This window comes from Triplophysa dalaica, chromosome 5 (genome assembly GCF_015846415.1).
Source record: "Triplophysa dalaica isolate WHDGS20190420 chromosome 5, ASM1584641v1, whole genome shotgun sequence".
NCBI classification, from domain to species: domain Eukaryota; kingdom Metazoa; phylum Chordata; class Actinopteri; order Cypriniformes; family Nemacheilidae; genus Triplophysa; species Triplophysa dalaica.
The window spans coordinates 22,314,608-22,332,741 of NC_079546.1; the positions used below are offsets into that span (position 1 = coordinate 22,314,608).

Sequence of the window (18,134 nt, forward strand, 5' to 3'; positions counted from 1 at the left end):
GTTTACTATAAAGTCTTTAAATTAATTATTTAATTAAATATATAAATATTTTAAATATATGGACAATTTTTATACTATAATATTTCAAATATATACTCATTATGTCTATCTTTGTTACATTAACTGTAGATGTGTTGAGATGTTTGTCTGTTATTTTAATGTGTCTGTTTGTATTTGATCACATTGGTCATTTTGAAGGCAGTATTAAACCTTTATTTTGTTCCTTCTCTGTATGTTCCTTAAATAATATACTTTTTATTTTTTAAACTGACTTTGCCTTGTATCAGCTTTATTAGCAACAGTTGCTGGTGTAGTCATATTAATGGAAACTACTACATTGGTCATACTTTGGAAAGTAATTGTGTTATGCTTTACAGTACACTACACAATGTATGATAATTCATTTGCAGCAGAGGATGAAGTTCTGCTGGGACAGAGGTCTAAAATGTTAGGCCCATACATAAATACATTATAATGTCTTAACATTTCTTATGGGGTTCTTCATTTAAGATAAAAAGTCAAACTAAGAAATCTGTTTCCATGACACTACACCAATTTGATCACGTACAGTATTAATAAGACCTATGAAAATTCATCAGACATGTTAGGATTCAATAACATGTGGACAATAACATCAAATAATAAACAAACAGACAACAAACAAACATTCCAAAGCCAACCAAAAATACATCAAATAAATCAAATCTGCACTTGAGTTTGTTTGTCAAAGGAAATTTAAGTTTTGTATAATTATGTGTGTTTGTGTTTTATTTGCGAGTGGTTTTGTTCAGGGAGGATTAAACATCTCTTCAAGCGTCTTCAGGTTCAGTTTTTCCTCCTCTGATGACGGCATAAGTCACATCACCAGCAGACTGAACCTGAATGAACATTACAGAAACCATCACACATGTTTAAATACATAGATTTATTAAAGCAAGATTATACAAATACATATTTATGAGACTGTATATCATGAAGATATTGCAGCGCATTAAATCATGTATGTAGTTTGAGAGTTTAGAATGGAGGGCGGATGTAAATGTTTGTAGTTTCTACTCACAATGTTGTTCTTCAGTTGTTTTTTACTGACAACGGTTACCTCAGAATAAACCACATCATCTTTCTGCTCCTAAACATCAACACAGATATAAAGGACTGAAAAACTCTCCACTCGCTGTTTGTTAGACAGACTATAGTGAGAGTTAACAGATGTAGTTGTGAAGTTTGAAATCACTGTGTTTTATTACTCCAAAGAACAAAGTCTTCAAAGATTGATTTTAAAGTCATGTTTAGAGGACTGTTAAGATAGTATAAAACAAATTAAAATAATGCCGATATAAACCAAAGAACAATTAACACAGTGACTGTAAATATTCACAAATCTCATGAATCTTTGAGTTTATTGCAGATGAAGGAAACTGTTTACTAACATGTGTGATAGGAGTAGAAGGAACAATGTTGATTGTGTCATATGTTCCATTATTGTCATTCTTAGATGTGATCTAAAGGAAAGGAAATGTACAGCAACACAATGTAACAGATTATTTTTATCCAACATGACTTATGATGATATCTCACAGATCAAGCCGTTACTATACTCACCACAGGGTCTCCAGACAATCTTTGATCTGAAACATAAACATGTCTCATTGCATTTTAATCATTAAATAGGTCAGCAGGAGACAGAATGTTTTTAAGGCATATATAGTACACATGGCCAGTCAGTCAACACTGTCAACACGTGATGTAACACCATTCTTATACTGTGATTATACTTTACTTTACTTTCTGTTATTGTTGATTTATGAAACACAATTGTTATAGCAAAGAAAACAACTGTTGTGTACTCACTCTGAACATACTGAGTAACTAATGATGAAGATCCACTGATCTCATGTGTAAATTTAGTCTGGTTATCATTTTTATCACAAAGCATCATAACTTCATAAATGGACTTTGGTCATTCACAGCTGTATAACTGCTGATATTAGAGATAAACAGCATCTGATTTAAAGGGATATTTCACCCAAAAATGAAAATTCTGTCATCATTTACTCACATTCAACTTGTTCTTAATCTGAATACATTTCTTTGTTTTGATGAAGAACGGAAGAATGATTATAACAAAACAGTTCTTGGACCCTATTGACTACCATAGTAAGAAAAAATGTTGTTTTGTTCCGTTAAAACAAAAGAAAAGATATTTTGAAAATGTTGGACAGCAAACAGTTCTGAGACACTTTTGACTTCCATTGTCATTTTTCCTACTATGGTAGTCAATGGGGTTCAAGAACTGATTGATTACAAGCGTTCTGTCAAATATCTTTCTCTGTGTTCAACCAAACAAAGACATTTAAACAAATTTGTAACCACTAGAGAGTGAGTAATTCATGACAGAATTTTTCATTTTTGGGTGAACTTTACCTTTAAGGAGAGAGACTGAAGACCAGTCACAAGCAGGAGCAGAAGAATTAGCTTTTTATCAGATTATTAAAATCTTAGAAACTGTATTCCGATGGCCTCTTGAAATCAGCATACTCACCTGATCTTTTGATATAAATCACACAAAGAACAGCAACAGTAAGTAGAAGAAGTAATGAAGCTATCACAGCAATGGTCACTGTTTGAGAGCTGGTCACTGAGGAAGAAAAATAATAAAATTACAAATTAAAGTCATTAAAAAGTGAACAATGTTTGTGATCATCCCCAGACAAAAACAGCTCAATCAAAACCTGTAAACAACATTTAGTTAATTCACTTTAATTAACAGAATATTTATTTGGTGAAAAAGTCCCGTTATGGGGATCATTGTTATCTTTTGTTGGGCCCTTGACTCTTGACTTAGTCTTGTGTGTGTGTGTGTCGTGACTGCATGCTTCTAAAATACATCCGTTATGATGATGCTAATGGGAATCTAATCAAGTGGTGTTATTGTTATGCTTTTATCGGGCCATTTTGGGAACTTAATCCACCATGACAACAGAGTTTCCATCCCTCTCTGTGAGCTTGTGTAAGCACATGGATGTCTCTCAGGCTGAATCAGACAAACTTCCTTACTTGGACGATTCTCTGTGGTTGGCGTTGTTGGAATACCGGGTAGACGTTTTCGAAAGATTGAATTCATCGAACAGATCGATGCAAGGAAGAAATGAAAACATTTAGCTTCTTTCAGAAAAATTTAGTGCCTTCGTTGGCAAATTTGATCTTTTGTCTGATTGGTTGATGAATAAAAGTATTGACATGTTTCCCAAATTCGAAGAGAGACGGTGCAAGAGACGGTATAAATATTTCCACTTTGATTGATGTAGTTGCTCAGCATATTAATGGACTAAAACAACAATTCGTCTGTTATTTCAGTGAGGATTTCAGTTTGTCTGGGCCAGAGACCCCATCAGTTTCCCAGAAAAGATCTAACGATTGACATGGAGGAGCAGTTAGATGAGTTAAAGAGCGACACCAGATTGAGACATCTTTATAGCTCTTTCTCTCTGCCTTCGTTTTGGATGAATGTGAAGACTGAATATCTGCATTTGTCTGACACTGTAATTAAATCTCTGCTTCCACTTGCCTCAACTTATTTGTGCAAGCTGGGTTTTCCACTGTATTATTGTTCAACACATTTTTAGTAAATGTCTATTAAAAATGTGTTCTCCACCACTGTCCTTTATATAGTTTTAAAGAAGTTTAAAGAAAGTGCAAGTTTAAAAAATTTACAAAAAAACACAAGAGGAGAGATTTGGTGGGCAGATGGGCACTAGCTCAAGCCACAGTGCCACTCCGTGAACGCAGTCCGGTTCCCGTTGGTCCGGGAGTTTCAAAGGAGAAAAATCTGAAATACGGGAATAATAACTAGAAATGTACATTTTCTGAAGAAAATGTGAGTGGTGCTTCGTGGCAAACCGCGGAAATGGGCTCTAGGGTGATGACACTAAAAGAAAGAAATGAATCTAAACAACCCCCATGTCTCTACGATGTTCTGATGGAAAGATATAGATATTGCTAAATGGTTGCTATGGGCATGGCTTCATAACGCAATGAAGTTCCTGGGACACTGATTGGTTGCCTAAGTCAATTGAGGCAATCCCCTTGTCTCTACCACACTGTGCTTAAGAGATATCCACCTGGTTCTTTTATAATGCGAGTCTATGGGAAAGGTTGCTAGGTTGCTGTAAATGGTTGCTAGGGGCGTGGTATCATAGCGTCATGATGACCATGTGATTGGTTGTCCGAGGCAAATGAGCCCACCCCCTTGTCTCTAAGTGGTTGTACTGTGAAGGTATTCAGCTCGGGACAGTTATGACAGTTATGACTCCTTATACGGGCATGTTTCCTCCCTATGTAAAGTCAACGGGATATTTTGGGGGCTCTTAAACCCCAGGGGTACAACTAACCCCCCCATTGTGATGTATGTTCCTACAGAGGCTGATAGCTTCTTCAAAAGTGGCAATTCGCATATTTCTAAAAATTTCTCGCTCGGAGCTACGACCCCTCAAAATTCCACGCAATGTTAAGTCAATGGGATTTTCGGTGTGTTTTTTTGCCCCTCTATCGAAACCCCCTGTGCCTGATCCCTTATAAAAGTCATAGCACACCATTCCCAATATAGGCCCGTCGATTTGAGGCCTCATTCAGGGGCCTACGACAAAAACTGCAGGTTAAAATATTTCCAGCACAACAGTAATAATGATGCTTTTATAACACCACTAACTAAACGTGAGGGTGGAGGTGATGTGTGTGAAAACAGGAGTGTTGACCGGTATGATCTGGATTCTCTGTCTAAAGATCATGGTGTGGTGTCATGGGTAAATAATCAATGTTTCTGTTCTTTCGCTTTCTTGTCTCTCAGTGATTTGTTTTCTTTTTAGCGCTGCACTGCGATAACGCTTGTCAGCCATAATAACAGCGTCTTAATGCAGAGACAGGATTCACTGCGGTGAACATGACGGATAGAATCCACAAATAACCAATCAGGAAATGCCAACATGACTGACGGATAGTTTAGCCAATCAAACGACATCATTCCTTACAAAAGGCAGTGCTATTGTCCGGCCATGACTATGATCAGTGTTTGCTTTATTTGGGCTCTTGACTTTCATTGTGTCTGTTAAAGTTCCTCTTTCTATACATGTGATGTGTTTCTATAAGAAGACATCATACTGTAGAACATCACAATCATATTTCATGTTTATGTCATTTCTTCATCATCAGTACAGAGTTTAATGACTGAAGTCACTTTGAGTTCAGGACACTCCTGTCAGAGTGATGTCTTACCTGTAAATCTGACAGTATATGTGACTGAGGTCTTGATGTCATTCTTGTGTTTGAGCACACATCTCAACTCTGTGTTGTCGTCTTCATTCACGAGTGTTGTAGTCAGAGAGATGAGACAGAGTTTATCTGATCTAATCTGATATCTGGAGTCTGTCTGTAGATCAACATCAGTCTGATTCATCCACACCAGCTGAAATCCATCATAACTGAACAAATATTCACAGTCATATGAAAACAGCTGACAGGAGAGAGTGACAGATGTGTTTGCTCTTATCTCAGTCTGTGATGATGATGATGATGATGAAGACACTGAAACACAAATCACACAACACACTCTCAGTACTCATGAGTTTCAGTGAAAACACAAGAGATAAAGAGAACTGTGATCTGAAGTTAAACATGTGTTCATATCAATGAAGAGAAACACTGACCATGAAGAACATGTAGATAAACATGTGAATCAGGTCCATGATGATGTCCATTCACATATTGTCTGCAGGTGTAAAGTCCACCATCATGTTGTGTTGTGTTATAGATGTTGAGAGAGCAGTCAGATGTCAGACTCAGTCTCTCAGAGTTATTCTTATTTATTCCTCCAGTAAACACTTCTACTGTAGATGATGTTGTATATTTATTGTAGATCCATGTAGTTGAGGAGCATTGATGAAGATCATCATTACAGGACAGAGACACACTTTCACCAGAACTGATGAACACATGAGTGTGTTTTGCTCCACTCACACCTGAAACAGCAGATGACATCATTCATATTAATACATCACAATATATTCAAACAGTTTAATATTTATCTCTTAATGACAGATATATTTGTATTATTTTTACATCACATTATTCAGAAGATTTCACAGAAGATAATGTGATCTAGTTCCTCTATCATCGACTCTTGACATCAGACTTTTGAATGTGGAGGAAGTTCTCAAACACTTCACAGTTTTTAATACAAAATTTAAGATAAATCTTCTTTTATTTTGTTCTTTGATGATCATTAGTGACATGAGTCACAGCAGCAGGTTTAAGAACGCGGCCCCTTTAAGAGCTGTCTCAGGACGCACATCTGACCGTCACCACACTCTCATTATCACAATTCTTTGCATTCATTTAAGATTTTATTTTACACTTTAAAGTCTGTGCTTAAGAAAATGCTAGAAAAAACGGCTTTCTGTCATAATCTTGTGTGGCTTTATTCAATAAAGCACGAAAGAGAAGTTAACACAGATGAGCTGTCTGACAGAGATTCACAGACGCAGTCTTTAGTCTGTTACTGTTCACACCAGACTGGACCTCGCGTTGCGTTCTGCTGCGTCTCACAGTTTAGAAGATCTCTATCTTCATTGAACATGTCAAAGCAACTGTTTCAAATCACACTTACGTGGTTTAAAAGCCTGAACATGAATACAAGCGTGAATACAATGTAACACTTGACAAAGAATGTCAAAACAAACAGATGTTGTGTTAATTGAGTTAAATATTTTTCAGGGGTTACTTTGAAAAAATGTATCACATGCGTTAACATGTTGACAGCACTAGTTGTAATGCAATATAAAATGTTTTTTTAAAAGCTCATATACACAACCGTTCAGACAACCACCACGGGTTTCACAATCAGGACTGTTACAGGCACCACTTCTTTTTTATTTTTAAAGGAGATCTTTCAGATACAAAAACAAGAGGTTTGTAAAAGCTGAACCTGGAATAACAAGAATTTTATCATGTAAAATATTTCAAATGTATTCAATCTTTCCTATACATCCATTTCTTAGCTGAAATGTAAAACTGTTGTGTTTGTATTCCTTTCCATATTTCTCTGTTTTTAGCAGTTTTAACAGACCCTCAAATGAAAATGCAGATTTACACCAAAGGAGTCCTTCTTCCAGCTGCCAAATATCACGTTTGAGCAGCGCTATACACGGACTAGAACAACTAAAACATTGACGTACTTGTACACATTATATACAATAAATGTAACCATGTTTATTTCTTAAGATAGTTTTTTTTATCTCTTACACAACACTGTTCATGACACATGAACTCTATAATAAATGTGACATGAGATGAAACTGAACATGTTTGTCAGAATGTCAGTGAGAGTAATGAAATGAAATGTGATGAAATAAATGTGTTGTATAGTTTACCTGTGAATAGTGAAGAGAGAAGGATCAGTCCCAGCAGACATATATCACTCTTCTCAGTCATGTTGTGTTTCTCTTACTGAGTCTCTTCTCATCATCTACTTATAGTTCTTCATGAGAACATTTGTAACTCTTCCTGTGTTTCTCATTTCCTCTTTTCTCATCGACTGAGTCATGACACTATTATAGACTAGAACACATTCTGTAGTTTAATGGTGATATTTGTAAATGACTTCTGTTGTCTTAAAATAATTGGACACAGTGCTCAGTTATGACTTTTGTTGTCAGAGACTTTAACAGGACTAACATGATGAAGGTTTTCTACAAATTCATTCAACACAAGACTTTCCTGCCCGAGCAGAGCAGACGCACAGCCTTCATTAAAGCTGATCACACCTCCGTTCTTCTTCTGTCTCCACACACACACAAAAGCAGAACATGAGTGAGGTCATCTTCACACTTCTTACAAACCACAGATCGGCAGATTACCCATGATGCAGCAGACACACACATTAATAAACACACTAACTCTGTCACAGATTATATCATGTATGTTTCATCAGTTATGCGAAATCTTGAATATATATTTAAAATATATTTCTTTTGTTGAATGAAACTAAAATGTTTCAATGAATTCATTTGAACTGTAATGACTTGTGACTGTTGGTGTAAAAGCAGTCGGGGTCTATCAGCGGCGGAGTCTGAGGTGTGGTCCAGACTTGCCAAGGGTCTGCTCCAGAGTCCTTTTCATGATGGCTAATTTTTTTAGGGGGTCATATATGAGATGCAGTTGTGTTGGGGTTGTGCAGACAAGAGACGAAGGAGATTAGAATTCATACTTGTATTCAATGTGTCTCATGTACAGCTGCTTTGTAACAATGTAAATTGTAAAAAGCGCTATATAAATAAAGTTGAGTTGAGATCTTGCGCTTAACGCATTGGTCACATATAGGCTACTGATATATTTTGCTGTTTACATTCACTTGGATGTAGTGACTGCGTGAGTAATTTTGAGAAAGACGTGAGTGGGAACGGCACGCTATGAAGAGAACTTATGCACACTGAATACATGATACAGACATGTTGTAGTTAACCAGCAGTCGCTATTGGAAGTGTTGTTTATATTTACTATTCTCCAGTAAGCTTACGGTCGGCTGACTGCCACTCACTAAACAGTACAGATGCTGAGAAAAGTGCACACCTGCTGGCAAGAGATATTTCAGCTCGAATGCAGCAGTGGTGAAGTGAAGTCAGAAGATAGAGCTAAATATATTTTTCAAATATAGAGAGTTTGTACTCACCCGGCTTCTGCTCCTGCAGTTAATGTGTGAACTAATGTTTACGCTTAAAGAGAAAAGTAATAACATTACAAACTGGGGCCAGCATTATGTGTACAGTTGTATATGATGCACATGTTAAAAAAGGACTGAGAAAGAATGTGTATATGTCCTTTCACCATGAACCCATAAAGTATGACACGCATGATTTGATTGTTCAAGGTCTCCAGAGAAAACAGGAGAAAAAGGAGGAGAGGAAGAACAAGTGTAGAACCAACCCTTCTGAAATCAATGAGTGATATGATTTACAAAGTTACACAAATGATAAGGTTGATTCGTCAGCAAGAACATATCAATAAAAACTTACTGAAGCTTACAAGGGAAATATTAATAGATAATAACCTTTGCTCTAGATTAGAAGTGACCACAGCCGAGGTTGATTCATTGGCTTCGCCTGAAGAATTTTTGCTTATGCTTCTGCAACATTTAGATAGATGCAGACTATTATCTTGACACCTCCGCTCAGAGGAATGAGGGTGTTAAGGTCAGCGATGAATTACTTGGAACATAGTGTGTGTGAAGCCATTTATATGTTCATTTATGGGGGAAACAGATGTCAACTGTGATAAACCAGAGATCTTATCTCCATTGTGGTTAAAAGGTGTCGCTGCTTCATGAGATCTGTTTATGTTTAGGTAAGAGATGTGTGTCAAAGTGTGTAGTGTCCATATAAGGGATGTATATCCTGGCACACGACCCCTTTGTATGACGGGGATGGTATAAAAGAGGAACTCACATATTGTACGAGGCTGAACCTTGTGGTGAAGACTTATCGCTGTTATGTTTGTATGATTACTTTTGATGATTTATCAATAAACCAAAACCATATATTATTGTGATGGTCATTTTTGGTAATTTCATGACTTACCAGCTGACTGGCATGTCCCAGGCACATCATTTCATTACCATTAAATGACCAATTCATGATGTCGCCTGCACGAACATCTGATGATACAAGATAACCAAGGATGGGACATTCGTACTATATTCCTACTATATTGATAATAATATGACCTACAGGTAACGTAAGTGGCACATAATGTTATTACCAATACATTTTTGATTAACATGAATGATTAACATGCCATTTAGTATTTAAATATGCATGTTTAAAAAGTTTACAGTCAGGACATTGTAAATTTATTGATTAAATAAGCAAATAAATATTTAATACGCTTCATGCAGGCAGCTCTCTGTTGTGGGAATGTAACAGTGCTCTCCTCCTGCGCGCTCAAGTTCAGAAGAGCGTGTGCCCAGCAGAGCTGCGTCTAAAGGTGCGTTCACACCAGACACGAATGAAGTGTTAAGTGCCAGTGATTTACATGTTGAGTCAATGCAAAGACGCGATAGACATCCGGCGGAGCGAATTAAGTGTTTCGGGCGTTTGACGTGTGAGTTGAAAAATCTGAACTTTGGCGAATATTCGCGCCGCTCTAACCAATCAGAAGCTTGCTCTAGTAGTGACGTGATTACATTGTATAAACAACAATGGAGGACTCACCAAGATGGGTGAACCTCAAAAGGACCCGATTGACCCAGACACAGTGCCGAATGAGTCTACATGGTTTTTCATGCCTTCCATATGACATAAAGCTCAGTTACCCTCTCAACAAAATCCATGTCAGCCGTTTCGCAACTGGCAGAAGCCCCTCTCATGACGTCAATTCACATCTGTAATGAAGAGAATTTCACATATGAATGAAGTGCAGAAAATTACAGAAATACTTGAGGACTGCTCAGACGTTTAAGAATGACCATAACAACATTTCTGATGCTTTGTAACAAGATCAGTTCTCTGGTTAGTCAGGTTAAATAAAACATCTCATGGTGTATGGAATTGACAATTTTTTTTATATTGAAAAAAATAAATGTAAAAAGCAAAAATAAATGAGTATTTATATTTCCTTATTTATGTGTAATTAAATGTGTAAAAAAATCCTTATTTATGTGTAATCCCGGATCCCTAAATCCAATAGATAAATCAGTATCTAAGAGCAGCATCTATGAAATATGTGTTATATTTTAAGCATTTGACACGTGTTATTCAGTTCACAGTAAGGAAACATGAATGTAAACTGTATTTGCAGATGTGTTTCAAATGCGTTGATCATAATTCATGTGTAAGACTTCAGTAAAATTGCAAAACTACGACACAAAGTGACAATATGCATTAGGTTCATATGTTTATCATGCAGACTTGAAGTCATATTATAACTGAACTGAACTGTCACATACTGTAATACAAGTGAACAAAAAAGCTTTTTTCCATTTATGTATTTTTTTTGTCTCTGTTGTGAAGAAAGGAAACAAATATAAAAACACATTTACATTTAGTCATTTGGCAGACGCTTTTATCCAAAGTGCCTTACAGTGCACTTATTACAGGGACAATCCCCTCTGGAGCAACATGGAGTAAAGTGTCTTGCTCAAGGACACACTGGTGGTGGCTGCTGGGATCAAACCAGTAAAAATTGTGGCAATACCACAATCACCCATTCCAAAACAGCCAGGAACCTCGGAGTCATATTTGATGAACAGCTGTCCTTCAATGATCACATTGCACAGACAACACGGTCATGCCGATATGCCTTATTCAACATTAGAAAGATCAGACCCTATCTCACGGAGCATGCGGCACAACTCCTTGTCCAGGCCCTGGTAATCTCAAGGTTGGACTACTGCAATGCTCTCCTTGCTGGTCTTTCTGCAAAGGCTATCAAACCTCTTCAGCTGGTTCAGAACGCAGCAGAATGCCTCGTCTTCCAACAGCCCAAAAGGGCTCACGTGACTCCCCTTTTCATCTCTCTCCACTGGCTACCGGTTGCAGCCCGTATCAGATTCAAGTCACTAATGCTTGCCTACAGGACTATCACTGGATCTGCACCGGCTTACTTCCACTCTCCCCTGCACTCCTACACCCCATCAAGATCCCTGCGTTCACCAAACCAGCGGCGGCTTGTATTGCCTTCCCATAAGGGCAGTAAATCGCTCTCCCGCTCTTTCTCATTCACAACTCCTTCCTGGTGGAACATTCTTCCTAACTCTGTTCGTTCAACCACATCTCTCACAACATTTAAAAAACTACTGAAAACCCATCTCTTCTGTGAATACTTGACAAACAAATGAAAAAAAAAAAACCTTGACCTTTACTCTTGTACTTTTAAAGTACATTTGTAATAGATATTGAAATGATGCTCTGATCAATGGTGTTGGTTGATGGACAGTGAGATATCTGTATAAAATTTGTTAAAAAAATTAAATGCTCAGATTTTAGACCCACAGACATGAAGAATCAGTTTATGAATCTCAACAATGGTGAGAATAAACAAAAGAAAACTTCATGCTGTGTTGCATGCTGGGTAACATCATAGCACAAAACGAATTTATAATTCCCAGCATGCATTGCGGTTGATCCGTTTATCTGAGTTAGTTGGTTGTTCCTCACCATTGCTGAGATTCATACATTGATTCTTGATCTGTGTGATTCTAAAATGCTGTTTGATAAAAATACATCCGTTTTTCACAAATCTTTCTAGATATGTTAATACAGTCAAACCCTAACTCTAACCCACCCACATTCAGCAGATCAAACTAAATTTTGCTCAGGGTTCAAGACCTCAACCCAAGGTCTCTAGCGACAGCTGGACATCAGGTCCACTATGCATGGGATGTTTTTTCCAGTTTATAAATTCTACCACTGCAGGATGTAGCGTTGCTAAGAACTCGTCGAATGTTGTGCCACATGACACTTCCTCTTCAGCTAGATGGACGCTTGCCAAAACAAAACAAACACTCACTTTCAGTCAGCATTCTACACACTTGTACCACCAGTTTGAATCTGCTCTTTCTGAAAGAAACTATCTTCTGAATTGTCTCTCACAAATGTCTCCATGGTTGCAAGGCTCATTGTGCAAACTGTTGGTCACGTTGAATATGACAATATAGTATCGCGAGAGTGATTGTAAAGCATACGGAGTGGTCTGGACTTGAATCACACTCACGTTACTTAACACAATCTATCTGCAAGTCCTTGTTTACTTTTGTTAAGATGTGTTTTATTTGGGTCGGGGCTAAACTCTGCAGGAATGTGGATTTCTCGAGCCACATTAGAGTAACACTGAAATAACATTCTAAACATTAAGGGGCGGTTTTCCCGGACAAGGATTATCTGAAATCAGGACTAGGCCTTAGTTAAATGAGGATATTTTAGTCAATTTAAAAAAAATATTTTAAAACAACTTTACAGGCCTGCATCTTGAGATAAAACAATCGCACTCATATATTTAAGTTATGTCAGTTGTTTTCGATCGAGACACCTCTAACATTTAAATTAGTCTAGGACTAGGCTTAATCCCTTTCCGGGAAATTGCCCGGAACTATAACTAACAATGAACATTAAAAAATCTGATCAAACCGACTTAGTATTCTGATCTTGGTATAACAGTTTATACCATAATCATGATTTTAAACTGTAAATGCAGCCTAATAAACCTGCCTAATGCCGCCTAATAAAGTATTTTAGTTTTTTTTAATTCGCCACTTGATGCACAGGCGTGCAGGCTTTGTTAAAAAGAAAACAAGATACCTGTCACGTGTCACGGGGAGAGTCCACAAAAAATAGCCAGGTATTAACAAAAATAAGCTTTTACTAATATTTCTACAAAGAAACAGAGACACACGATACAGAAACCACACATAGCATGAACAATACTAGACAAGGACTACAATCAAGGGGATAACTTAAAAACAACAGATAACGAGGGATCAACAGGTGCAAGGGATGAACTAATAATGAGACAAGTGAAAACAGGCAAGGGGAAAATTAACTAATAACGAAACACAAGTGAAAACTAATTAACTAATAATGAAATTAACAATGGGAGGAAAAAAACAAACAAAACATAAAACAACTGTGACATTACCACCCCTCCATAAAGGCGCATCCTCACGCCCAAACAACACCAAGTGGGGAAGGGGGGTGGGTGTCCTGGAGGCCAGTGCAGGGAGCACAGGACATGGTGGGATGGGAGATCTCCAGGACGATACGTCCAGCTCAGGGACCCTGGAGGGCGCCGGCCGCACCGAGAGCCCGACGACCGGTCTAGACGATCGGGCTATCCCTCCCATATGACTCCCCCAAAAAACTATTTTGGCTGCGTCCAGGAGCTCGTACGGAGGTTGGTTAGCGGGACGGGCTTGAAGGGGGCAGGATTACTGCGGGCTCTGTCTCCGGTGGAGGACTCCAGGGTGAGGTGAGTTGGGTTGCTCGACCCGTGTTTGGATGGGCTTGGATGATCAACTCCTCCCACCACGTTTCCAAATTAGGTTATGGTTCCGACCAGATGCGTTGAATTGATAAAACTCAATGCTATATTGAACCCATGTTTTACTTCCGACGTTAACATCGATGTACAGACAAAATACTGAACATTGATTCAACATCGATATATGATTGACGACCGATACTGACCACTCTAACCAAAAAATCAACATTGATTCAACGTTAGTTTGCTATCTGAGATATCACAGGGTTTTAAATACATTTTTTGTATGTTGTCTGGGATTGAGTGTAAACCATTCCACATTCATTCCACATCCAGGGTTTTTTCATGATGATATTATCAGTGGACCAGTTGGGAAGTTGGGGCCACACGCACACATACAACATTTGCATACCTTTTCCAAAGCGCTGTTTGTGTATAACGACATCTAAAGATCTTAGCGTGTATCCTTCCTATGCCCGCTTGTTTTCCTGCTTAAAATGTGTCCAAGCTGCAGTTGTTTTCCTCATTTTCCTTTTTAACGTCCTCATTGTGTTTATTCATTTCTACATTTAAAATCAGATCGATTTTATATCAAGTATGTTTTGTATTCCCACAGATATGTCAGTGTTGGTAGTTAGGCTAAATCTGTAATAGTATCTGTACAAAGTGAAATCCTGCATGTTTTTACATAATCTCGTTTATGTGAACGTGTTAAAAAATGCCTACTACTTATTATTTTCCAGTTTTATAACTTCATAATTAAAGCATAACTGAAGAATTTTGCATAATTATGAATAAATGGCATATTAAACTGTTTTAATTATCATGTTACCTGAAAAACAAAACTGTCTTCTTTTGATCATTTGGGATCGGAGGTAATATCGTTGTTCACCACTTTTTTTGGTAGGACTACACCAGTGGACATTTTGATATAATCTGTGACAGGATGAGTTTATTAACGTGTGACTGCTGCATCATGGGTAATCTGCCGATCTGTGGTTTGGAAGAAGTGTGAAGATGACCTCACTCATGTTCTGCTTTTGTGTGTGTGGAGACAGAAGAAGAACGGAGGTGTGATCAGCTTTAATGAAGGCTGTGCGTCTGCTCTGCTCGGGCAGGAAAGTCTTGTGTTGAATGAATCTGGAGAAAACCTTCATCATGTTAGTCCTGTTAAAGTCTCTGACAACAAAAGTCATAACTGAGCTCTGTGTCCAATTATTTTAAGACCACAGAAGTATTTTACAAATATCACCATTAAACTACAGAATGTGTTCTAGTCCATAATAGTGTCATGACTCAGTCGATGAGAAAAGAGGAAATGAGAAACACAGGAAGAGTTACAAATGTTCTCTGAGAACTATAAGTAGATGATGAGAAGAGACTCAGTAAGAGAAACACAACATGACTGAGAAGAGTGATATATGTCTGCTGGGACTGATCCTTCTCTCTTCACTATTCACAGGTAAACTATACAACACATTTATTTCATCACATTTCATTTCATTACTCTCACTGACATTCTGACAAACATGTTCAGTTTCATCTCATGTCACATTTATCATAGAGTTCATGTGTCTTCACTTATGGAACAAAAATGTATGAATATTCTCTCAAACCAATTATTTTACATCATACATTTCCATATATTTGAGGTGCTAATCTTTTTTGATATACAGCAATATGTGCATTGACAATATATGAATATATATATATATTGAACATAAAATATATTTAGAAACGAAGACAAAAATAAAACTGAAAAAGGTTCACATATAGATGTGATTGTTTAGTATACACATATAGGCCGGGTTTCACAGACATGGTTTAGCTTGAGCCAGGACTAAGCCTTAGTTGAATTAAGATATTTAAGTCGCTTTTAAGAAATGCCTGAGTAGAATACATTACTGGTGTGCATCTTGAGACAAAACAATGGCACTGATATATTTTAAGATATTTCTGGGCAAGTTATATTGAGTTAAGACAGGTCACACATTCATTTTAGTCTGACTAGCCTTAAGCCTTGACTGTGAAACCGGGCCATAGTGTTTAATGTTGTATTACTATGAAATGTAGAAGGGTCTCTAGTGTGTAGATGTGTGGGGTCACAGTGGTGATGAAGCGTAGAGTCTGTGGTTAGGATAACGATTGACCAAACATCTTGAAGATCATATATATCTTTATTGTGCGCTATTCAGTTCAGTGATTGTCTGTTCAATAAGTGATTTAGTTTTAGCAGTGTGCTTAGCCTATTGTAAAGTGGCTATGGTTTAAAATATAAAACATATATGTTGTGATTCTTAACGTAAGAAATATTATGGTCAATATACTTTTTCACATTCAGTCCCATATCTTATCACGTGTACATCAATATGTTATAAAGTTTTTTACTGATTATATAATTACATATATTGGGACATATAAGTATATAATAAATATATTATGGTCAATATATTTTTCAATACATGAAAAACGGCAATTCCTTAAGTATTATTTAATATATTTTTATATATTTACACAATTTATTATTATTTGTATTTTCTAATACACCATTATGTCATTTAATATATTTTACATTCATATATTATGAAATATATTTTCTTTCTGTAAGGGTTATTCTCACATTTAAAAGTGTGATGTGAAGAGTATGTCAAATCACACAAGATCTTTTACTTCACCACTTCACCTTTATACTTCACATAGGCTATTTTTGTCTGCCACGAATGGGTTTTACTTGCACACACAGCGCCAGTGTTGTTTTTAAATGTGTCATTTGTTTATTCTAATGTCACAGACACGAATAGCAACACTATACCAGCCTGTTTCCAACATAGTCTACTTGTGTGTGTGTATTTACTGTAAAGCCTACGGTGTAAATACTCTTCGTTTTCCTGCTGTCCTGAGGGCTGTTGTGGTGTCTCGTACTGTCCCCGAAAGAAGACAGAAGCGGCAGCCGCGCAGCTTGAAACAGAGCTCTGAATACACCGTATATATCATTTACATACAGAAACAAGATTGTATAGTGTTCATTATAGCTGATGTCAGTGAACACTCTTTAGGGTGCAGACCAAAGAAACAACGCGCTGTCACTTTCAGCTGAACCAACACAAGTAACACAGGAAAGTCCCTGGTGTCAAATGTACACCTGCTGGTGTAAATATGAGTCTGTACCTACGGGTGTACAAATTTACACTGAAACTGAGTCTTTCTGGTGTGAAATGTTCATTTATTCATGAGGTTAATGAATCAATTGAGTTGACTTTACAAGTGATGATTGATCTTTAGTGATGACACCTGCTGTTCATGAACTGTTTAGATACACAGCTGATGTAAAGCAAACATAACAAATCTCTCTGTAGAACTAATGTGGTCTCTTGATATCACGAAATATCACAAAGCTTTAAACAGTGTTGACCTAATCACTTATTAAAAGAAGTTTTAGTGTAAAAGATGTTCATGTAGAGTTAGAGGTTTAGCTGGAGTTTGAGCATGTTTGAAATGTTTTAGATGTGACGTCATCATTAGTGTGATGAGGATTCTCTTTAGTGGGGTACTTGGGGTACCTGTTTCTTTTGCTGTTGCTACATTGGTTAAACAGACACACTGCATGTGGTTTAAATTATTTGTTGCTTGAAGATTTGCTTGATGTCATCAGAAAATGATAAAAGTGTAATGAAATGTTTTAGTCAAGCTAGAGATGCTGATGTTTGTCAACAGTGGTGTGTAAGATAAACAGATACTGCCTTTGTCAACAATTATAAATAAGATGTTTTAAAATGTTCCACACTGACATCAAAACTCGGCATACAAATATCAATAACGGTTACAATCAATAAAATGTTAATGCTGCAGTGCATGCTGGGTAATAGAAAAGGATCAATGTGCATTTGATAATTTTCACCACCACTGTTGAGTTTTGTAGGATGACTGTTGAAGTCTTAGCATTTGTGAGAAATGTTTTAGGATCCTCTGAACAAATCTTTAAAGTTGCATTTTATCACTCTAGCTGCATTTCATTATAACAAATAACTTTTTTTTTTTCATTTGACTCTTACACTAAACCTTAGTTGAGACCAATGCTTCTACTCAATAGAAAGACAAGACTGTGCACCTGC

At 37.0% G+C, this 18,134-nt stretch overlaps 2 protein-coding genes across 2 annotated transcripts in view; one reads left to right on the forward strand and one right to left on the reverse strand.

The window, feature by feature from the left end:
* The window catches only part of LOC130421320 (uncharacterized), a 503,144-nt gene that overhangs the window by 394,738 nt on the left and 90,272 nt on the right, over positions 1 to 18,134 (forward strand). The window lies entirely within an intron of this gene.
* LOC130421306 (uncharacterized) lies at positions 248 to 7,485 on the reverse strand. Its single transcript, XM_056749119.1, has 8 exons — positions 7,425 to 7,485; positions 5,703 to 6,014; positions 5,272 to 5,580; positions 2,543 to 2,638; positions 1,603 to 1,628; positions 1,431 to 1,502; positions 1,061 to 1,129; positions 248 to 878 (listed from the first exon to the last, which is right to left on the reverse strand). Exons 1-8 carry the CDS (start codon positions 7,483 to 7,485, stop codon positions 810 to 812), a joined length of 1,014 nt encoding a protein of 337 aa, XP_056605097.1. The 3' UTR covers positions 248 to 809.

Excerpts from the sequence above, each read along its gene's own strand:
- LOC130421306 (XM_056749119.1), bottom strand. The coding sequence starts at position 7,485 with ATGACTGAGAAGAGTGATATATGTCTGCTGGGACTGATCCTTCTCTCT. Across the intron at positions 2,639-5,271 it reads ATATACTGTCAGATTTACAG|TGACCAGCTCTCAAACAGTG; the intron begins GTAAGACATCAC and ends TTTCTTCCTCAG. Across the intron at positions 1,503-1,602 it reads GATTGTCTGGAGACCCTGTG|ATCACATCTAAGAATGACAA; the intron begins GTGAGTATAGTA and ends CCTTTCCTTTAG.